General features: G+C 27.4%; 3 protein-coding genes across 3 annotated transcripts; 2 read left to right on the forward strand and 1 right to left on the reverse strand.

Annotated features, from left to right (window-relative positions):
• The first annotated feature begins 7,853 nt into the window (after positions 1–7,853).
• On the forward strand, positions 7,854–8,980 carry LOC134833684 (sulfotransferase 1E1-like). Its single transcript, XM_063848096.1, has 3 exons — positions 7,854–8,212; positions 8,273–8,535; positions 8,595–8,980. Exons 1-3 carry the CDS (start codon positions 7,854–7,856, stop codon positions 8,978–8,980), a joined length of 1,008 nt encoding a protein of 335 aa, XP_063704166.1.
• Positions 8,981–10,456: 1,476 nt separating this feature from the next.
• LOC134833685 (homeobox protein Hox-B9) lies at positions 10,457–13,083 on the forward strand. The gene is made up of 3 exons (XM_063848097.1): positions 10,457–10,931; positions 12,751–12,890; positions 12,952–13,083. Exons 1-3 carry the CDS (start codon positions 10,457–10,459, stop codon positions 13,081–13,083), a joined length of 747 nt encoding a protein of 248 aa, XP_063704167.1.
• On the reverse strand, positions 12,526–14,440 carry LOC134835113 (MKI67 FHA domain-interacting nucleolar phosphoprotein). The gene is made up of 2 exons (XM_063849977.1): positions 14,278–14,440; positions 12,526–14,220 (listed from the first exon to the last, which is right to left on the reverse strand). The coding sequence occupies exons 1-2, from the start codon at positions 14,362–14,364 to the stop codon at positions 13,162–13,164; spliced, it is 1,146 nt and encodes a 381-aa protein (XP_063706047.1). The 5' UTR covers positions 14,365–14,440; the 3' UTR covers positions 12,526–13,161.
• Between the last annotated feature and the right edge of the window lie 9,123 nt (positions 14,441–23,563).

Here is a 23,563-nt window from a genome sequence, read left to right on the forward strand (position 1 = left end):
TTCGGTTTTGCCAAATTAACCACCTACTTAGTAATTTGTGCTCTTGATTCATCGATAAATAAGTAGCTGATGACTGATATTAATTTGTTTATACAAAAAAATTTGTGGTTTCCGATATTTTGAATCACTTTTTAGTCATTCAATGAAAAATTTTGACTCACTTGCACTTTTTTTTTGATAACAATTTTTTTATCAATTTGATAACCTTCAATTGTTAAACTATTTTTAAATTGAAAAATATTGTCTTTTAAATTAAATTAAATGAAATGCTCAAATTTTTAATTGGTTTGAAAGATTTTTTTTCGTATGAAAGAAATTCATTCCAAAGTTCAAGAATGTTCTTTTGTGTGAAATTTCTGTCAAAACAAGTAATTTCGTTAATCTCAGGAAGCACTTTAGAAAAAAGTGTGAACAGATGCGAATGCCACGTTTTTCTTTGTTTATACAAAATTAAAAAAAAAATTAAGCAAAAATATTTTTTTTTTCAAAAATAATTTTTTATGTTTATTCCAATATTGTAACGAGACGTCTTCTTATGTAAAATGTTTGCGTGCGTAAATAATTACGTTGGACAAGACAATAACCAGACCTCTCGAGTGAATATTTAAGATAAGACGATGCGTGTTGGAAACTCAATATTTATCTAATTAATCTTCCGTTTCATGGTCATTCCCGTTGTTTTACACTTTTTTTGGGCCCTTATGCCACAAAAAAGTTCATTGTTTAAAACAATTCACTTTACGTTTAAATAAAAAGTTTACATTTTCAAGTTCAATGCACCACGGAAATACTGCTGACTGAGGTTGAAAAGTTAACTATAACATAAACAATTTTTATTTTAAATTCAAAACCAAAAACTTTTGGTTAAAAAAAAAATGTTCGATCAATTAAAGAATTTCTTTCGCCATTGAATTGGAAAAAAAGTTGAGTGACGAAACAGAAAAAAAAATCTTTAATTGATTTTGATTTAACATATTTTTTATTATTGAGGCACTTGCGCCGAATAATTTATAAATAGTCGTATCATCATAATTGTATCAAAATTACGTCGCTCATATAAGTACAGACACGTTTAGATAATTTAGAAAAAAATACCAGATGTAATGTTTCTAATAGTTCAAGTCTGTCTCGATATTTTTTTTAAACTAATTAATCTAAAAGTAACTTTTAACCTCACTTTAATAAACACGTAAGTATTCTGTTTTATTTGCAACTTTTTACACATTTTTATTTAATTATTTTAACAAGTAAATTATGCAATGTTTAAACATAAACGATGAACGTTCATGTTATTTTTTGCATTTCTTGTCAAAATAATATTTATTTTTATTTCGTGTGATCTACTTTTGATAACATATGGCTGAACAAGTGTGTTGAGGTGTTTGAAAAAAAAAGTCATATGAAAACAATCGATAAAACATGTGAAGTTATTTCATCGAGGTTCTTGTGAAAAAAATGAGTAACTTGCTTATTCAGGTGTTTTTAAATTGAAAATTAGATTAAAAGTTTTTGTAAAGAAAGTTAATTGACTAAAGTGTATTTTCAGGTATTCAAGAGATGTATTCAAGATTTGAGAGTTTGACTCAGGAACAAGAAGCTGACTTATGGAATTAGGTAAGTATCCGAAATTTTTATTTTATTTGATTTTTCAGGATGGAGTTGAATCTAAAAGACTGAAGAACATTATATCTTCATTCAGCACAGTAGTTCTATTCGAAAGCACAAATCTTAAGTAACTAAGTCATATAAAAATAAGTCGAATCATAAAGAAGACCATTTTACAAAAAGATGATTACAATACAGAAGCAGTAAAGGAACTTATTAAAAGAAACGTTCATCCGAAATACTAAAGACAATTTGTACAAAGCCGTTCAAATCATATGAAATAAAAAATCCTTTCCCCGTGCTTCACGATTAAGCGAAAAGATTTATATAAGCAAATACCTCAAGCTAAGGGCTACGGCTCAAGCTACGGCTGATTAGAGACATTTACAAAATCTTTATACAAGACTTCCTTCTGACATGTAAAGTTATTTGAAGACAAAGTTATTAAAATTCATGTTAGGTAGAACGTAACTTTTTTTTTTTGCTAATTTTAAGTCTTAAGACTTGTCAATATAATTTGAAAACTTAAATATTCTAAAGTGACAAAAAATCATAATGAAAGTGATTCTAAATAATTTATAAAATTAAGTCTTTTTAAATATTTTTTTAACAAAGATGTATTGAAATAGCATCTAAATTTTAAAGTAACAATAGACAGACTCTTTTCCGCGTAAAATCGCCTTTTTCCAACGTGATTTTTCTCAAAAATGCAAACCTTAATGCAAATGTTAACTTATCATGATTCACAGTAACTTACAAGTAGCTCCTCATTTTTCATAAAAAAAATCCAAAATACATGCATGTCTCGACAAATTTTAAAGCAAAAACATAAAGAACATCGCCACACGCAGCATGTTTTTCAGACATGCATTAAATAACATTTCGCAACACAAAAAAAAATATTTTACGAAAAAATTGCGAAAAAAAAATCTTCCACAGACTATCAAACACTTTCTTCCTTTCTATTTTTAATCCCCGAAAAAATACTTTGTAGACATCACATTAACATTAATTCGATTCAAATTTTCGAAAATAATGCAACAACGCGCGACGACGACGACACCCAATGCCAAACGAAATGAATGTTTCCGTTTTTTTTTTGTATATTTTTATTTATTATTTTTTGTACGTTTTGATTACTCATCAGTCTACTGTTTGTCTTCCCTTTACAACGATTTTTTTTATTTTTATAAAAAACCGTAATATCAAAATAATTGAAAGTTATAAAAAATTATGATAATTTTTGGTTTTATTACATTCGATTGTTATAATTTCGTTTTAACGATGTAACTTTTGTTAGTAATTTTCGATGGTTCTGAGCTTTAGAACTGAAAAATATTGAAAAAGAGTTTCAGAGAACACACATGTGTTGGCTCGTTGTTGTCTTGAGTTAACTACATGCTGCGTGTAGGATGATCTGGTTTTATGACATTTTTATTATTTTTTCACACTCGTATCATCACATGTCTCGGTATTTATTTATTTTTTTTTTATAATTTGTTCAGGAAGAAGAATATACGCACCTTTCTGATTTTTTTTTTGTTTTGAAAAAAAAAATTTTTTTTTACAAGGTACTTGTCTATCACACCTTAATCGTCAAAAATTGACGGACACTTTATTTTTTTTTTATTTTTGTTCATGTAATAATTACATGGGTCGTTGTAAAAATATTTTTTTAAAAAAAAGTTAAATTGGCAGAAAATTACTTTTTAATATATTTTCGGTTTGCCGGATATTTTTATAACATTGATACTTTTTTTTCTAAATTTTTTTTTCACTTTTTAACAAATAATGTGAGACAATAAAAATATTCAAATTTATTTTACGAGCACATTTCGCGAATTGACTGTTTATTCTTCCGTTGCCGTCACGATACTAAACTCTAACAAAAAATATTTTTTTCTACATAGCCTGTACGGAATCTAGAATTAAATGTTTTTGTACGACGAGTATGGAGTCGCGCCGGCTTTTCTGTACTTACGTGATCATATGATTTCATGTGTTATAAATTTTATTCGCTCCGAGTGTTTTTTTTTATGTATTTTTGTTTCTCGACGAAAAGAGAGAAATTCAAAACTAAAAGAGAGCGAATAGTTTTCTGTAGTTTTTAGGAGAAACTTAAGACTTGTCTCGCATGTTTTTTTTATGATTGATTGAAAATTTTCTTTGAGCACGATTTTTTTGTAAAGTAAAGCATATGGTGACTTTCGAGCTGCGTCAATTAAAGTCGTTACAATGTAACAAATTTCGTTTAATTCATCAACCCAATTAAACGTACGTTCTCGTAGGCAGGGATTTAAATTGATCATAGATCCAGATTTCGGAAAACAATTCAAAAGGCGAGGGTCACGATCCCTCGTTATATTTATTTATTATCCTCTAATAATATTCCCAACGTGTGTAGGTCCTTTGTTCTATTTTATTTTTAGTTCAACTTTTAGTAAGTCCCGTAACTGATCGCACTATTTTTTTTTGTGTTATGATCTCGAACGAAAATATTAATAACATTAAATGAAGTATAAACAAGAATCAAATTTCTATTTTTTTTAATATTGCAATGTGTTTCTAATGATCCGTTTAGTCCTTTTTCATTAAAAACCGAATGTTTTCATATTTTTTTGTGTCTCTGAATTGTCTACCAATTTTAACTTTTTTTTGCAACTTCCTTTTTCGTGTATGGGGAACGACAAATTATTTTATTGTCGTACAAAAACACGAAATTATAGAGTAGGAATATGACATATGCTGCATGTTGCGTTTTATAATTCATGTTATGACATAGAATGCCATTAGAACATTCATATTGGTTTTTATGACTTGTTTTTAAATGTTTTTATTTCTTTTTTTTCAAAAAAGAAAAAAGTGACAGAAAAATTGTTTTATTACTTTTTTTTTATTTTTTTTTTTTTCATTAAAGGATAAATAAAAACAAAAAAAAAATATTTAAATAAATAAGGAAATGTTAAATTTACGTAATTTTTTTCCAAATTTAATGACTTTATTAACTGCCGAACAAGAATAAAGTTGAAAAAAAAGAGAAAAAGGGTGACAGAAATTTTTATTGAATTAGGTCGTGTGTTGGTAATTTAAAGTAAAGTTTGAGTCAATTTAAAAGAGATCGATCATATTTTTTGTGAAAGTTATTTATTTATGAATTATTAGATTTTTTTTTGAGTTCTCGAACTTTCATTTAATTAATTTTTTGACAAAGATATCCATCTTTAAGTGACAAAAAATTAATAAATTTTATGAAATTTGAGGTTAATGTCAAATAAAAAAATTAATAAAAATAAAAAAAAAATTCGAAAAAAATATTTTTTTATATTTTTCAAAATTTAAAGTTTATTGAAAAATTTAAATAAAAATTTAAAAACAAATAAAATTAAAAAAAATAAAATTTTAGAATATAAATAAAATTGAATAAAAATTAAATAAATTAAAGTTAAAATAAAATTTAAATTTTAGGTTTATTAAAAAAATTTTTTTTTCTTAAATAGTTAATTTAAAATAATTTTTAATTTTTTAATAATTTATTATAGTTTTTAATTTGATATTTTTTTATTAAATTTTTTAAAAGAATTTTTTATATTTTTTTTTAATTTTAAAAGTTTTATTGAAAAAAAAAATTATTTAAACAAAAAAAATTTTTTTTTTTTTTGAAAAAAAAAAAATATTATAAATCAAAAAAAATTTTTTTTTTAAATAATAAAAATTTTTTTCGAGTAATTTTCAAAATTTACGTTCCTTAAAAAATCTAATGGAAATTTTTTTAAACATTTTTGAATATTTTTTTTATTTATTTGAGTCAAAATGATTTAATTTTAAAATCAGATAAAATAAATCTTAAAATATTTTTAAAAAACTCTCAACACTTTAAATTTGCATTTTTTTATTTGTCAAATAAATAAAAAGATTTTTATCCTTTTTAAAAAGACAATTTTTGATTTTAATGAAGATAAAAATAAGATATTGACAGCTTCACAATAGAAAAAATGTGATGAACTTCACCCTAAATTTTCAAGTTCATCTCGTTTCGTTCAATATTTATTGACCTTGCCCTTGAAAAAGTTCTTTAAAAGCATAATCTCCTTTTTTATTTGAATAAATTTTTATTTTATAAAAATCCTTTAAAATATTAAGTGATTGCAAATCCTTTTAATGAGAATTTTTTCTTGCGACCTTTATTTATAAAAAAAACATCAAAGGTGACATTATCATTCATCATAAGCAAAAAAAATAATCGTGAGAATTTGTTAAAGAACAAAAATCTGTTAAACTCATTAAATTTCTTTTTTTTTTCTCCGAGTAAACTCTTCAATAAATTTCTCTGTTCATCGTAATTTCATTTCCTCCGAGTAACTTTTATTTAGTTGACCAACTTTTGTGTTCGTTCTGTTCCAATTAGCATTAAAACCCATTAAATTACATCACATTTACATTTCATGTCCTTTCCATAAATAAAAAAACTTGCCTCGAGACTTATTTATTTTATTCATTCATTAAACTCCCATTCACTGACACCACAAAGTCTGTCGTCGTCTATCCAGGCAAGCAAAAATTACATGAGAAAGGATAGAATTTCTGCACATGTTCAGTTTAAGGCACAGAAAATAGTAAAAAATTTACGATTTCCCTTTCAATTCGTTCAAAAGATGCAAAAATGCGATATTTAAGCCACGAAGAATGCAATTTACCGTTAAAGGTTCTAACAATAGAATTTTTTAATGCAATTTTTTTCTTGTAATTCGATACTTTTTTAAGAAATTTATGTGTTACGCAAGATTTTTATCAGTTTGAAGTGAAGCAGACGAAGGCAAACTTATTTTTAAAAAATGTAAAAAGTAATGTTCATTGCATAATTCGAAGTTTTTTGTACAATTTTCTTGTACAAGAATTTTTTTTCAAAAAATAATTTTTTTTCAGACGATTTTGAGATGAAACACCTGCAAAATCCATGCGTTAATTAGTCTAATTTTAATGAAATTTAATCGCTTTACAATGTTTTTCCTCAATTTTTCCGGAAAAATCTTCAAGAAAAGTAGAAAATTCAAACATTTAGTGAAAACAAAAGGTGAAGTTCATCAATGGAAGTCTTTTAGTCACAAAATCTAAACAAATAATAAAATTTCCGTTGCATTCTAATATGGAAATTGATACTTTGCACATGTCTTGCCACACTTTTTACACATTTTTCAGTATTTATGAATGAATTTTTTGTCACTAAAAGAGACACATGTTGGGTAATTTTACATAATTTTTTGGTATTTAACACTTAGGAGATCCGTAAAAAGGATACAAATTGGAGAGGCAGGCAATAAATTTTTATGAATGGCAAGTGCGAGTCGTTTTTTATTTTTTAAAGGACGAAATTTGTTAGAAAAGTTGTTGACTGAGGTTAAGAAAGGAAGAAATTTATCAAAAATGTGAAAGGAGTTGAACTGGTTTTTATAAAGTTCAGTTGTTGAAAATTGATTTAGTGAAGTCAATTGTGGTTTTTGTTAAAAAAAAATTTTTTTTAAAATTTGAAGTTCATGAAAAGATTTTTTTTTCATTTTTTTTTAATTAAATTTAAAATTTTTATTAAAATTTTTTTTTTTTTTAAATTTAATTTAATTGTAATTTATTTAAAATATTTTTTTATTAATTAAAAAATAATTAAAATTAATAAATTTAATTAATTTTTTTTTTTAAATTTAATTTAATTTAATTTTATTAAAGATTTTAATTTTTTTTTTTATTTAATTTAATTTAAAATTTAATTATTTTTTTTAAATTTAATTAATTTTTTTTAATTTAATTTAATTAATTTTTTTAAATTTAATTTAATTTATTTTTTTTATTTAATTTAATTATTTTTTTTTTTTTTATTAAATTTTATTAATTTAATTATTTTTTTTATTAAATTTAATTTAATTTTTTTTATTAAATTTAATTAATTTTTAATTTTATTTAATTTAAATTTTTAATTTTTTTAATTTTTATTAAATTTATTTTTTTTTTTTTTTATTAAATTCAATTAATATTTTTTTTATTAAATTTTGTTAAATTAATTTATTAAATTTTTTTTTAAATTTTAATTTATTTTTTTTTTATCGAGAAAAAACTGACGATAAGATAGAATAAAAATTTTTTCGTCACAAAAAAATTTAAAAGCCCAATTAATCAATCCATCAATTGATAAGATAAAACCTTAAGACATATCTCTTAAAAATAAATTCATTCATGTAAAATTTAATCAGTTCCTCATCATGTCTTTCCAAATTCAGTCCTTCAATTTACCTGTTCCGAATTTTGCTGCATTTCCGAATGCCGAAAACCATAAAACGAGACCTGATGATGTAAAATTCATCTTAAAAGAGCCTCTTCCAACAACTCCATTACCTGCTGAAATTCAAAAACGCTTCAATAGCGTCGTTCTACCGGAAAAATTTCAATATTTCATCAACGAAATACAAAACTTGGAAATTTACGAAGACGATGTTTGGGTTTTTTCCTTTCCACGAAGCGGAAGTAATTGGACCCAAGAAGCAGTTTGGCAAATTTGCAAAGGAGTTGATACCGAAAATGAAGGAAAAGAGACACTGAGGACGCGATTTCCTTGCATTGAGTAATTTTTTAATTTTTTTTTTTTAAAATTAATTTAAAAAAAATTTTTTTTTTATTTCAGGGAATCTTCTTTTGTGTATGAATTATCAAATAATTTAGATGCAAGAACTTTACATGTAGTAAAAAATTTAAAGAGACCTCGATTTATTAAAACTCACATCCCAATAGCTTTTTTGCCAACCAAATTATGGGAAGTCAAGCCGAAACTTGTTTATGTTTATCGAGAAGCAAAAGATGCTGCAGTTTCTTGGTATCATTTTCTCACGGATTTTTTATATCAAAAAACTTTAGAGGAATTTTTGGAGCAATATCTTAATGGAGAAGGTACTTTTTTAATTTTAAAAAATTATTTTTAATTAAAATTTCGAATTCACAATTTTTAGTGAGATACGGCAACTATTGGGATCATTACGAGCAATATCATCGTCTTGCCAAAGTCTATCCAAACATGAAAGTCTTGAAATATGAAGAGATGAAAAAAGATCTCAAATCGACTTTACTCGATCTTTGTACCTTTTTCAACAAATCCTTGTCCAACGATCAAATTGAGAAACTTTTGCATCATCTTTCCTTCGAGAACATGAAGAAAAATCCAGCAAATAATTATTGTCAGCTCGAAGATGAATTGAAAAAAGTTAAACCAGGTCACCAGTTTCGAATGATCCGTCAAGGAAAAGTTAACACGGGAAAAGAAGAAATGTCGGCAGAGATGATCGAGAAATTTGATGCTAAAATGCGAGACATGCAAAGAAATTTAAAAGAGCTTTAAGATCATTTTTGGTTCAATTTTTACTTAAAATTTGATTCCTTCGTTTAAAAATGATTCTGTCAAAAAATTCAAGTTCTGAAAGTTTATTTTGCTGTTCAAGAAAAATAAATTTTCTCACTAAAGATCCCACAGAAAAGCAAGCGAATGAACGACGAAAGGAAATCAGTTATGAAAACATAATTAATTTATCGTCACCCTTACATAATAAAACATTTAATGTCGTCTATGATGTTGATTCTCTAAAGTTGTTGTTGTTTCAAGTTGTCTCTTATAAAAGCAAATAGAACGTCATAAATTTCAAGTTTAATTTGAGTTTCTTTTTCAATTTTAACAAAAAAAAGTTTTAAAAATGAGAATTTTTCTTCAAATTCAGCAAATTTAAAGATTTTCAGCTAATTCAGCGTCATTCAGCAAAATTTGCTGAATTAATTTCTTCTTTAAAAATGGTTTTAATGCCTTAAGTTTACAATTTTACATCAAATTTACATAAAATACTTTTAAAAAAAGGAAGTTTTCAATATTCAGCAAGATTTTTCTAATTCAGCAAATTTTGCTGAATTGCTTGTTTTCGCAAAAATATTTTTAAAGCAAATTTTACTTTTCTTTCGACTCTCAAATTAAAGAAAATCTTAAAAATAATAATTTTCAATCATATTTTGCATTTTCAGCTAATTCAGCACTATTCAGCGAATTTCGCATATTTTTTTGAAGCAAAATTTTAATTTTAACTTAAATTGTCTATAGACTAATTCAGCGAATTTTTCTTTATATTTTATAAGTTTTAATTTGTTCAGCACTATTCAGCGAAAAAATTGTATTTGAAGCAAAATTTACTTTTTTTTTGACTTTTAAATGAAAAAAATGTCTATAGAGTTTAATTTTTCTTCTTATTTTGCATTTCCAACCAATTCAGCACTATTCAGCAAATTTTGCTGAATTGCATGTTTTTTCCAAAAAAAAAAATTCTTTTTGAGCAAATTCGAATTTTCTTTTGACTCTTAAAATCAAAAAAAAAAACTTTATAGTTCATTATTTTTTCATATTTTAAATTTTTAAGCAATTCAGCACTATTCAGCGAATTTTGCTGAATACGAATTTCTTTTAAAAAAATTTTTTTGATTCATTTTAAACGACAATTTGTGGTCTAGACAATAAAATTCTTGAAAAATTTCTCATTAAATTCTACGATCTCGTTACAATTCCTCTAAATCATCACAACTTTTTATGACATAACATTAAAAATAAGAACAAAATTTATTTTTTTAATCGTTGAACAAAAAAAAAATCTCCAAGTAATTAGATCACTTAGCGAGACACTCGAAAAAAAAATAACCAATTAAAAAAGATTCATTGAGAAAAGCGACGCCCACAAAAAATCTTCTGTCGTTCAGCATTGGTTCTGTCTCGTTCATCGCTGCGTAAATCTTGCGATCTTGTCATTTGAATAATTTCAGTCGAGCAGTGCAGTCACAAATCATGGATACTCGAGATCATTTCACAGCGGGATACGCATCGCCTCCATCCTACACGCAAGGATATTATTACCTGAATTTGCACACAGCGACAACGACAACGACACAATTCCATCATCACGCCGATTTGACGCCGCATCACATTTTCACGCCGGATTTCAATAATTACGCAACGTCGACGTCCCGCAGTTGCTTTCCGGAGTATTTTGCGACGTTTGCGGATCCGAGTGCGCAAATTAACAACAATAACAGTGAAAATAATTTCAATTTTGGCGCTTACGAGAGTCAGGTTGAAGAAAATTTGAAGAAAAAAGAAAAGAATGAAAGTGAAGAAAGTGCAATTATTGAAGATCTCTCGAATTACGACGGATTAAAGAAGAATTATTGCGTACTGAGTAATGTGAGTGACAGAAGTGACACAAATGATACAAAGTGTGAAGAGTTTTTTGATGGCAAAGGGGAGACTTTTAATGTGCAAGGTGAGTTTATGAACCAATAAATCTCGATTAATTAATTTTTCGTCCTAAAATTTCATTAAAAAATTTAATTTTGGAAAAAAAATTCAATTTATATAAACCTTTTTTCGATTTTTGAGAAAATTTATAAAAAAATTTTTTAGAAATTTTACAAAAAAAATTTATTTTATAATTCAACTTTTTGCTCATAAGATAAAATTCTAATTTTTATTATTTTTTAATTTTTAATCTATTTAAAATTTTTCATGACATTTTTGTTTATTCTTGCTTACTGTTCAAATTTTTAAAAGAAAAAAAAATTAAATTAAATTAAATATTTAAAAATTACAAAAATTTGCCCTGATAATATTTTTCTTCAACTTTTCGAATTATTCGAAAATTATTTTTAAAGTTAATTCTAAACAAAAAATAAAATAAAATTTTTGGTTTGTTAGATTTTTAAACTTATTTATAAATCAACAAATTTATCATTTTTCAGTTGAAATTTTCAAACGAAAAAAAAATATTTTTTCTTCAAAAATAAAAAAAAAATAAATTGAAACCTTTAATTTCTTATTGATCTTAATTATTTTTTAATAATTTTAATTAATTTTTTAATAATTTTAATTAATATTTCAATAATTTAAAATTTTTTGTGATTCTAAATTAATTTAGCTAATTTATTATAAAATTCATTATTTCTTTCAAGTCTTTTGAGGTAAAAAATTATTCTTTGATAATTATATTATTTGTTTTCGTTTTGAATTTATTTCTTTGAAGAAAATTTAGAGATTTTTTATTATTATTTATTATTTAAAAAAAAAATATTAAACATTTTTGATGAATTCATTTTTTTTTTGTTTTTTTAAAGAAATAAATTTTATCATTTTTAAATTTAAAAAAAAAATTAATTAAAAAATAAAATTAATTGTAAAAAATTTTATTCGAAAAATATCTTTCTGTATAGAATTTCTAAAGATTATTTTTTTTTAAAAAAGAAAAAATAATTTTTTAAAAATAAAATTTAATTAAAAATTTTTTTAATGTCTCTTGAGATAAAAATTTTAATTTTTAAAATTTAATTATTTTTTAAAATATTTTTTAATATAATTTATTTTCAGCTTAAATTTATTATTTTTTTTAACAAAAATTTATTTAGTTATTTTTTGTAAATATTTGATTTTTTAAACAAAAAAAAAAAATAAAATTATAAATAAAAAAAAAATTAACAAAAAAAAGCAAATATTTTTTTTATTTTGAAAGATTTTAAATAAAAATTATCAAATTATGAACTTTTAAGCTTTTTTACCTCGTTTTTACTTTTATAAAGATTTTTTTTTATTTTTTTGATTTTAAAAATTTTCAAAAAATATTTTTAAAGTCAGAATTAGATAAAAAATTAAAATATTTAATAAAAAATTTAAGATTTGGAATCAAAAATACGAAAAATTTTAAAAAACATTTTAATATTTTAAACTAATAATAATTTTTATCTCAAAAATGGCCTTTTAAAGAATAAAATTTAATTTTTGAGTAAAAATTTTAATTAAATGACAATTTTTCATAGTTTCTCATCGCCATTTCGCATAATTTCACAATTGTAACAATTTTTCCCGCTAAACAATGCCCTCCATTCACTCATTTTTTCCGCGTCATCAATAAAATCCCGAGTAATCAATGATCTTGTAACACATTTCATTAAACATAGATTTTATTACCTCCGTTTTTTCCTCTCTTGCAAAGTTGATCATAGTAACCGACTTACATCAGAATTCCACGAAACAAGAAAAAAATCGATCAAAAGTACCGACGCTCATAATCTTTTCTCGTTTTTTTTAAACAGATTCCGATTTGTGCCCCGAAATGGATCAGGAAATAATTTACGTGAAAGGCAACGGCTCGAATCGCAAGGAACGCACAGCATTCACAAAAAGTCAAGTACGGGATTTGGAAGCGGAATTTATGCATTCAAACTATTTGACGGTATAAAAAAATTAATTTTTCGAAAAAAAAATTAAAAATTAATTTAAAAAAATTTTTTTAGCGCTTGAGACGATATGAGATTTCAGTTGCGCTGAATTTAAGCGAGCGACAGGTCAAGGTTTGGTTCCAGAATCGCCGCATGAAGTTCAAAAGGGTCAAAAATGGCGAAAAATCGAAGACATCGCACAAGTAGCAGTACAGAATTAACTTTATTTTTGCGAATTTAATTATTTAAATAAAAAATTGGAGTGAATTGTGTGTGACTGACGCCTCATTTTCGGGTTTTTTTCTTCTTCATGTCCGTTTTTTGGACCACTTTGACTTTTGACGTGTCTTTAAGGCTTGCGGCGATGGCTTTTTTTGCCTTTGCTGTGGGAGCTTTTTGTGGTTTTTGTGTTTTTTTCGGTTTTGAGACGCCAACGAGCTTTTTTCTTCCTTTTTTTTCGACAACTTCCTCTTCGGATTCCTCCTCAACTTCGATTTTCTTGGATTTTTTGCCTTTTTTGGGGTTTTCATCTTGTTTCAAGTGCACCAACATCTTTTTACGAGCCTCTTTTGCCTCTTTCACGGATTCGTTTAACTTTTTTTTCGCAATTTTTGGATCAGGTTCCTCCGAGACGTCAGAATCAAGCTCATGGGCTTCTTCTTCCGCGTCACTTTCTTCCGCCGATTCATCGACAAAGCCGAATTTTTCAGGTTCAATTGATTCCAAATCCATTTCTGACTCGGAATCGGTCTCTTCTTCTGTGTTTTCCTCATCTTTCATGGCTTTGTTGCGAATTACGGGTCCTTTGAGACTTTCGGGAGTCACGGCGTCGACGTCGTAGTCGATTTCGTGCTTTTGGAATTTTTTTTTCAGTGCGAGAAGTTTTTCCTGCGCCTTCAGCTGACGTTTTTTCTTGTCGTCTTCCGTAAGCGGGCGATTATGAGCAACAACTTTCCGTTCGCGCGCCACTAAATACTTGGATGTCAACTTTTTTTCGCCATTTTCCTTCGTTTGGAACAACACCGACGACCGAAAATAGTTGAATTTTTGCTGCTCGGGCGGGATGTAGACCGTTTTGATCATTTTGCGGAACATCATGTAGTTATTCATCGTTTCGGCGGCAATTTCCGCAACTTCCGGATACTGAAATTCGACAAAGGCAAAGCCGCGGGATTTGGTTGTGCGACGTGAACGTGCGAGACGAACACGAGTAACTTTGCCGAATTGTGAGAAATATTCCTTGAGTTGCTCCTCGAAGAAACCATGGGGAAGGCATTTGATCAACATGACGCCTCGTTGTGGTTTTTGGGGTTTTTTCGATTTTTTTGCCATTTGTTTCTTAATCTGAAAAAAAAAATAAATTGAAACATGTTTCAAGAGGGGAAAGAGAAAATTTTTTACCGATCCAGAGACAACTTTTGGCTTGGATTCCTCCTTTGTCTCCTTCTTCGCCTGCATTTTGGGCTTTTTGCGATTGACGGCGACCATTTTTACAGTTAAACTCTGTCTAAATTATTAAAAAAATGAATAAAATTGATTCCTGCCGAGTTTCACGTGTTCCGAAATGAGGCCCAAAACAAAACAACACAATTTAGTACTCCTCAGAAATAAGAGGTTGCAAGTGCGGGATTTTTTCAAAGCTCGAGATTCGAACGGGAAGAATTTTTATTTGAAAATTTTTGTCAATTTTTGCTTTTGGAAGTTGAAAAGGAAAAAAATTAGTTGAAAATTTCAAAAATTTATTAAAATTATCAAAAATTCATATATTTTATACATCAAGTTTAAAAAAACATATTTAAATTTCAAATGGACATAATTTTCAAATTGAAACTTTAAATGGCTCCTGTACATCGAATACGCAGAATTAAGAAAAATTCCAAAACAAAAGTTGTTTCTAATGTTAAAACCTTCATTTTGAGACGGAGAACGGTAATATAGCTCAATTTTCAAAAATCTGTACATGAGCCCTCATAATAAGAGGATTTTGGTTGAAATTTTTTTTAATCAATTTTTTTCGTTAACATCTTTAAATGGCTCCTGTACATCGAAAACGCAAAATTTAGAAAAAGTCCAAAACAAAAGTTGTTTCTAATGTTAAAACCTTCAATTTGAGACGGAGAACGGTAATATAGCTCAATTTTCAAAAATCTGTACATGAGCCCTCATAATAAGAGGATTTTGGTTGAAATTTTTTTTAATCAATTTTTTTCGTTAACATCTTTAAATGGCTCCTGTACATCGAATACGCAGAATTAAGAAAAATTCCAAAACAAAAGTTGTTTCTAATGTTAAAACCTTCAATTTGAGACGGAGAACGGTAATATAGCTCAATTTTCAAAAATCTGTACATGAGCCCTCATAATAAGAGGATTTTGGTTGAAATTTTTTTGAACAATTTTTTTTGCTAACATCTTTAAATGGCTCCTGTACATCGAATACGCAGAATTAAGAAAAATTCCAAAACAAAAGTTGTTTCTAATGTTAAAACCTTCAATTTGAGACGGAGAACGGTAATATAGCTCAATTTTCAAAAATCTGTACATGAGCCCTCATAATAAGAGGATTTTGGTTGAAATTTTTTTTAACAATTTTTTTTGCTAACATCTTTAAATGGCTCCTGTACATCGAATACGCAGAATTAAGAAAAATTCCAAAACAAAAGTTGTTTCTAATGTTAAAACCTTCAATTTGAGACGGAGAACGGTAATATAGCTCAATTTTCAAAAATCTGTACATGAGCCCTCATAATAAGAGGATTTTGGTTGAAATTTTTTTGATCAATTTTTTTTGCTAACATCTTTAAATGGCTCCTGTACATCGAATACGCAGAATTAAGAAAAATTCCAAAACAAAAGTTGTTTCTAATGTTAAAACCTTCAATTTGAGACGGAGAACGGTAATATAGCTCAATTTTCAAAAATCTGTACATGAGCCCTCATAATAAGAGGATTTTGGTTGAAATTTTTTTCAACAATTTTTTTTGCTAACATCTTTAAAAGGCTCCTGTACATCGAATACGCAAAATTAATGAAAAATTCCAAAACAAAAGTTGTTTCTAATGTTAAAACCTTCAATTTGAGACGGAGAACGGTAATATAGCTCAATTTTCAAAAATCTGTACATGAGCCCTCATAATAAGAGGATTTTGGTTGAAATTTTTTTTAATCAATTTTTTTTGCTAACATCTTTAAATGGCTCCTGTACATCGAAAACGCAAAATTTAGAAAAATTCCAAAACAAAAGTTGTTTCTAATGTTAAAACCTTCAATTTGAGACGGAGAACGGTAATATAGCTCAATTTTCAAAAATCTGTACATGAGCCCTCATAATAAGAGGATTTTGGTTGAAATTTTTTTGAACAATTTTTTTTGCTAACATCTTTAAATGGCTCCTGTACATCGAAAACGCAAAATTTAGAAAAATTCCAAAACAAAAGTTGTTTCTAATGTTAAAACCTTCAATTTGAGACGGAGAACGGTAATATAGCTCAATTTTCAAAAATCTGTACATGAGCCCTCATAATAAGAGGATTTTGGTAGAAATTTTTTTTCATCAATTTTTTTCGTTAACATCTTTAAATGGCTCCTGTACATCGAATACGCAGAATTAAGAAAAATTCCAAAACAAAAGTTGTTTCTAATGTTAAAACCTTCAATTTGAGACGGAGAACGGTAATATAGCTCAATTTTCAAAAATCTGTACATGAGCCCTCATAATAAGAGGATTTTGGTTGAAATTTTTTTGAACAATTTTTTTTGCTAACATCTTTAAATGGCTCCTGTACATCGAAAACGCAAAATTTAGAAAAAGTCCAAAACAAAAGTTGTTTCTAATGTTAAAACCTTCAATTTGAGACGGAGAACGGTAATATAGCTCAATTTTCAAAAATCTGTACATGAGCCCTCATAATAAGAGGATTTTGGTTGAAATTTTTTTTCAACAATTTTTTTTGCTAACATCTTTAAATGGCTCCTGTACATCGAAAACGCAAAATTTAGAAAAATTCCAAAACAAAAGTTGTTTCTAATGTTAAAACCTTCAATTTGAGACGGAGAACGGTAATATAGCTCAATTTTCAAAAATCTGTACATGAGCCCTCATAATAAGAGGATTTTGGTTGAAATTTTTTTTCATCAATTTTTTTTGCTAACATCTTTAAATGGCTCCTGTACATCGAAAACGCAAAATTTAGAAAAATTCCAAAACAAAAGTTGTTTCTAATGTTAAAACCTTCAATTTGAGACGGAGAACGGTAATATAGCTCAATTTTCAAAAATCTGTACATGAGCCCTCATAATAAGAGGATTTTGGTTGAAATTTTTTTTAAACAATTTTTTTGCTAACATCTTTAAATGGCTCCTGTACATCGAAAACGCAAAATTTAGAAAAATTCCAAAACAAAAGTTGTTTCTAATGTTAAAACCTTCAATTTGAGACGGAGAACGGTAATATAGCTCAATTTTCAAAAATCTGTACATGAGCCCTCATAATAAGAGGATTTTGGTTGAAATTTTTTTTCATCAATTTTTTTTGCTAACATCTTTAAATGGCTCCTGTACATCGAAAACGCAAAATTTAGAAAAATTCCAAAACAAAAGTTGTTTCTAATGTTAAAACCTTCAATTTGAGACGGAGAACGGTAATATAGCTCAATTTTCAAAAATCTGTACATGAGCCCTCATAATAAGAGGATTTTGGTTGAAATTTTTTTGATCAATTTTTTTTGCTAACATCTTTAAATGGCTCCTGTACATCGAAAACGCAAAATTTAGAAAAAGTCCAAAACAAAAGTTGTTTCTAATGTTAAAACCTTCAATTTGAGACGGAGAACGGTAATATAGCTCAATTTTCAAAAATCTGTACATGAGCCCTCATAATAAGAGGATTTTGACTTAAATTTTTTTTCATCAATTTTTTTCGCTAACATCTTTAAATGGCTCCTGTACATCGAAAACGCAAAATTTAGAAAAAGTCCAAAACAAAAGTTGTTTCTAATGTTAAAACCTTCAATTTGAGACGGAGAACGGTAATATAGCTCAATTTTCAAAAATCTGTACATGAGCCCTCATAATAAGAGGATTTTGGTTGAAATTTTTTTGAACAATTTTTTTTGCTAACATCTTTAAATGGCTCCTGTACATCGAATACGCAAAATTTAGAAAAAGTCCAAAACAAAAGTTGTTTCTAATGTTAAAACCTTCAATTTGAGACGGAGAACGGTAATATAGCTCAATTTTCAAAAATCTGTACATGAGCCCTCATAATAAGAGGATTTTGGTTGAAATTTTTTTTCATCAATTTTTTTTGCTAACATCTTTAAATCGCACCTGAACATCGAAAACGCAAAATTTAGAAAAAGTCCAAAACAAAAGTTGTTTCTAATGTTAAAACCTTCAATTTGAGACGGAGAACGGTAATATAGCTCAATTTTCAAAAATCTGTACATGAGCCCTCATAATAAGAGGATTTTGGTTGAAATTTTTTTTCAATTTTTTTTGCTAACATCTTTAAATGGCTCCTGTACATCGAAAACGCAAAATTTAGAAAAAGTCCAAAACAAAAGTTGTTTCTAATGTTAAAACCTTCAATTTGAGACGGAGAACGGTAATATAGCTCAATTTTCAAAAATCTGTACATGAGCCCTCATAATAAGAGGATTTTGGTTGAAATTTTTTTTCATCAATTTTTTTTGCTAACATCTTTAAATGGCTCCTGTACATCGGAAACGCAAAATTTAGAAAAATTCCAAAACAAAAGTTGTTTCTAATGTTAAAACCTTCAATTTGAGACGGAGAACGGTAATATAGCTCAATTTTCAAAAATCTGTACATGAGCCCTCATAATAAGAGGATTTTGACTTAAATTTTTTTTCATCATTTTTTTTGCTAACATCTTTAAATGGCTCCTGTACATCGGAAACGCAAAATTTAGAAAAATTCCAAAACAAAAGTTGTTTCTAATGTTAAAACCTTCAATTTGAGACGGAGAACGGTAATATAGCTCAATTTTCAAAAATCTGTACATGAGCCCTCATAATAAGAGGATTTTGGTTGAAATTTTTTTTCATCAATTTTTTTTGCTAACATCTTTAAATGGCTCCTGTACATCGAAAACGCAAAATTTAGAAAAAGTCCAAAACAAAAGTTGTTTCTAATGTTAAAACCTTCAATTTGAGACGGAGAACGGTAATATAGCTCAATTTTCAAAAATCTGTACATGAGCCCTCATAATAAGAGGATTTTGACTTAAATTTTTTTTGCTAACATCTTTAAATGGCTCCTGTACATCGGAAACGCAAAATTTAGAAAAATTCCAAAACAAAAGTTGTTTCTAATGTTAAAACCTTCAATTTGAGACGGAGAACGGTAATATAGCTCAATTTTCAAAAATCTGTACATGAGCCCTCATAATAAGAGGATTTTGGTTGAAATTTTTTTTCATCAATTTTTTTTGCTAACATCTTTAAATGGCTCCTGTACATCGAAAACGCAAAATTTAGAAAAAGTCCAAAACAAAAGTTGTTTCTAATGTTAAAACCTTCAATTTGAGACGGAGAACGGTAATATAGCTCAATTTTCAAAAATCTGTACATGAGCCCTCATAATAAGAGGATTTTGGCTGAAATTTTTTTTGCTAACATCTTTAAAAAGCTCCTGTACATCGAAAACGCAAAATTTAGAAAAAGTCCAAAACAAAAGTTGTTTCTAACATCAAAACCTTCATTTTGAGACGGAGAACCGTGATCTAGCTCAATTTTCAAAAATCTGTACATGAGCCCTCATAATAAGAGGATTTTGACTTAAATTTTTTTTAATCAATTTTTTTGTGCTAACATCTTTAAATGGCTCCTGTACATCGAAAACGCAAAATTTAGAAAAAGTCCAAAACAAAAGTTGTTTCTAATGTCAAAACCTTCAATTTGAGACGGAGAACGGTAATATAGCTCAATTTTCAAAAATCTGTACATGAGCCCTCATAATAAGAGGATTTTGGTTGAAATTTTTTTTCATCAATTTTTTTTGCTAACATCTTTAAATGGCTCCTGTACATCGAAAACGCAAAATTTAGAAAAAGTCCAAAACAAAAGTTGTTTCTAATGTTAAAACCTTCAATTTGAGACGGAGAACGGTAATATAGCTCAATTTTCAAAAATCTGTACATGAGCCCTCATAATAAGAGGATTTTGGTTGAAATTTTTTTTCATCAATTTTTTTTGCTAACATCTTTAAATGGCTCCTGTACATCGAAAACGCAAAATTTAGAAAAAGTCCAAAACAAAAGTTGTTTCTAATGTTAAAACCTTCAATTTGAGACGGAGAACGGTAATATAGCTCAATTTTCAAAAATCTGTACATGAGCCCTCATAATAAGAGGATTTTGGTTGAAATTTTTTTTCAATCAATTTTTTTTGCTAACATCTTTAAATGGCTCCTGTACATCGAAAACGCAAAATTTAGAAAAATTCCAAAACAAAAGTTGTTTCTAATGTTAAAACCTTCAATTTGAGACGGAGAACGGTAATATAGCTCAATTTTCAAAAATCTGTACATGAGCCCTCATAATAAGAGGATTTTGGTTGAAATTTTTTTTCATCAATTTTTTTTGCTAACATCTTTAAATGGCTCCTGTACATCGAAAACGCAAAATTTAGAAAAAGTCCAAAACAAAAGTTGTTTCTAATGTTAAAACCTTCAATTTGAGACGGAGAACGGTAATATAGCTCAATTTTCAAAAATCTGTACATGAGCCCTCATAATAAGAGGATTTTGGTTGAAATTTTTTTTCAATTTTTTTTGCTAACATCTTTAAATGGCTCCTGTACATCGAAAACGCAAAATTTAGAAAAAGTTCCAAAACAAAAGTTGTTTCTAATGTTAAAACCTTCAATTTGAGACGGAGAACGGTAATATAGCTCAATTTTCAAAAATCTGTACATGAGCCCTCATAATAAGAGGATTTTGGTTGAAATTTTTTTTTAATCAATTTTTTTTGCTAACATCTTTAAAATGGCTCCTGTACATCGAAAACGCAAAATTTAGAAAAAGTCCAAAACAAAAGTTGTTTCTAATGTTAAAACCTTCAATTTGAGACGGAGAACGGTAATATAGCTCAATTTTCAAAAATCTGTACATGAGCCCTCATAATAAGAGGATTTTGGTTGAAATTTTTTTTGATCAATCTTTTTTTGCTAACATCTTTAAATGGCTCCTGTACATCGGAAACGCAAAATTTAGAAAAATTCCAAAACAAAAGTTGTTTCTAATGTTAAAACCTTCAATTTGAGACGGAGAACGGTAATATAGCTCAATTTTCAAAAATCTGTACATGAGCCCTCATAATAAGAGGATTTTGGTTGAAATTTTTTTTCATCAATTTTTTTTGCTAACATCTTTAAATGGCTCCTGTACATCGAAAAAGCAAAATTTAGAAAAAGTCCAAAACAAAAGTTGTTTCTAATGTTAAAACCTTCATTTTGAGACGGAGAACGGTAATATAGCTCAATTTTCAAAAATCTGTACATGAGCCCTCATAATAAGAGGATTTTGACTTAAATTTTTTTTCATCAATTTTTTTGCTAACATCTTTAAATGGCTCCTGTACATCGAAAACGAAAAATTTAGAAAAATTCCAAAACAAAAGTTGTTTCTAATGTTAAAACCTTCAATTTGAGACGGAGAACGGTAATATAGCTCAATTTTCAAAAATCTGTACATGAGCCCTCATAATAAGAGGATTTTGGTAGAAATTTTTTTTCATCAATTTTTTTTGCTAACATCTTTAAATGGCTCCTGTACATCGAAAACGCAAAATTTAGAAAAAGTCCAAAACAAAAGTTGTTTCTAATGTTAAAACCTTCAATTTGAGACGGAGAACGGTAATGTAGCTCAATTTTCAAAAATCTGTACATGAGCCCTCATAATAAGAGGATTTTGACTTAAATTTTTTTTCATCAATTTTTTTTGCTAACATCTTTAAATGGCTCCTGTACATCGAAAACGCAAAATTTAGAAAAAGTCCAAAACAAAAGTTGTTTCTAATGTTAAAACCTTCATTTTGAGACGGAGAACCGTGATCTAGCTTAATTTTGAAAAATCGGTATGTGAGCCCTCATAATAAGAGGATTTTGACTTAAATTTTTTTTTATCAATTTTTTTCGCTAACATCTTTAAATGGCTCCTGTACATCGAAAACGCAAAATTTAGAAAAATTCCAAAACAAAAGTTGTTTCTAATGTTAAAACCTTCAATTTGAGACGGAGAACGGTAATATAGCTCAATTTTGAAAAATCGGTATGTGAGCCCTCATAATAAGAGGATTTTGACTTAAATTTTTTTTCATCAATTTTTTTTTTGCTAACATCTTTAAATGGCTCCTGTACATCGAAAACGCAAAATTTAGAAAAAGTTCAAAACAAAAGTTGTTTCTAACATCAAAACCTTCATTTTGAGACGGAGAACCGTGATCTAGCTCAATTTTCAAAAATCTGTACATGAGCCCTCATAATAAGAGGATTTTGACTTAAATTTTTTTTCATCAATTTTTTTTGCTAACATCTTTAAATGGCTCCTGTACATCGAAAACGCAAAATTTAGAAAAAGTCCAAAACAAAAGTTGTTTCTAATGTTAAAACCTTCAATTTGAGACGGAGAACGGTAATATAGCTCAATTTTCAAAAATCTGTACATGAGCCCTCATAATAAGAGGATTTTGGTTGAAATTTTTTTTCATCAATTTTTTTTGCTAACATCTTTAAATGGCTCCTGTACATCGAAAACGCAAAATTTAGAAAAAGTCCAAAACAAAAGTTGTTTCTAATGTTAAAACCTTCAATTTGAGACGGAGAACGGTAATGTAGCTCAATTTTCAAAAATCTGTACATGAGCCCTCATAATAAGAGGATTTTGGCAGAAATTTTTTTTTGATCAATTTTTTTCGCTAACATCTTTAAATGGCTCCTGTACATCGAAAACGCAAAATTTAGAAAAAGTCCAAAACAAAAGTTGTTTCTAATGTTAAAACCTTCAATTTGAGACGGAGAACGGTAATATAGCTCAATTTTCAAAAATCTGTACATGAGCCCTCATAATAAGAGGATTTTGACTTAAATTTTTTTTCATCAATTTTTTTTGCTAACATCTTTAAATGGCTCCTGTACATCGAAAACGCAAAATTTAGAAAAAGTCCAAAACAAAAGTTGTTTCTAATGTTAAAACCTTCAATTTGAGACGGAGAACGGTAATATAGCTCAATTTTCAAAAATCTGTACATGAGCCCTCATAATAAGAGGATTTTGGTTGAAATTTTTTTTCATCAATTTTTTTTGCTAACATCTTTAAATGGCTCCTGTACATCGAAAACGCAAAATTTAGAAAAAGTCCAAAACAAAAGTTGTTTCTAACGTCAAAACCTTCATTTTGAGACGGAGAACGGTAATATAGCTCAATTTTCAAAAATCTGTACATGAGCCCTCATAATAAGAGAATTTTGGCAGAAATTTTTTTTCATCAATTTTTTTTGCTAACATCTTTAAATGGCTCCTGTACATCGAAAACGCAAAATTTAGAAAAAGTCCAAAACAAAAGTTGTTTCTAATGTTAAAACCTTCAATTTGAGACGGAGAACGGTAATATAGCTCAATTTTCAAAAATCTGTACATGAGCCCTCATAATAAGAGGATTTTGGTTGA

Source organism: Culicoides brevitarsis, chromosome 3, assembly GCF_036172545.1.
Source record: "Culicoides brevitarsis isolate CSIRO-B50_1 chromosome 3, AGI_CSIRO_Cbre_v1, whole genome shotgun sequence".
NCBI classification, from domain to species: domain Eukaryota; kingdom Metazoa; phylum Arthropoda; class Insecta; order Diptera; family Ceratopogonidae; genus Culicoides; species Culicoides brevitarsis.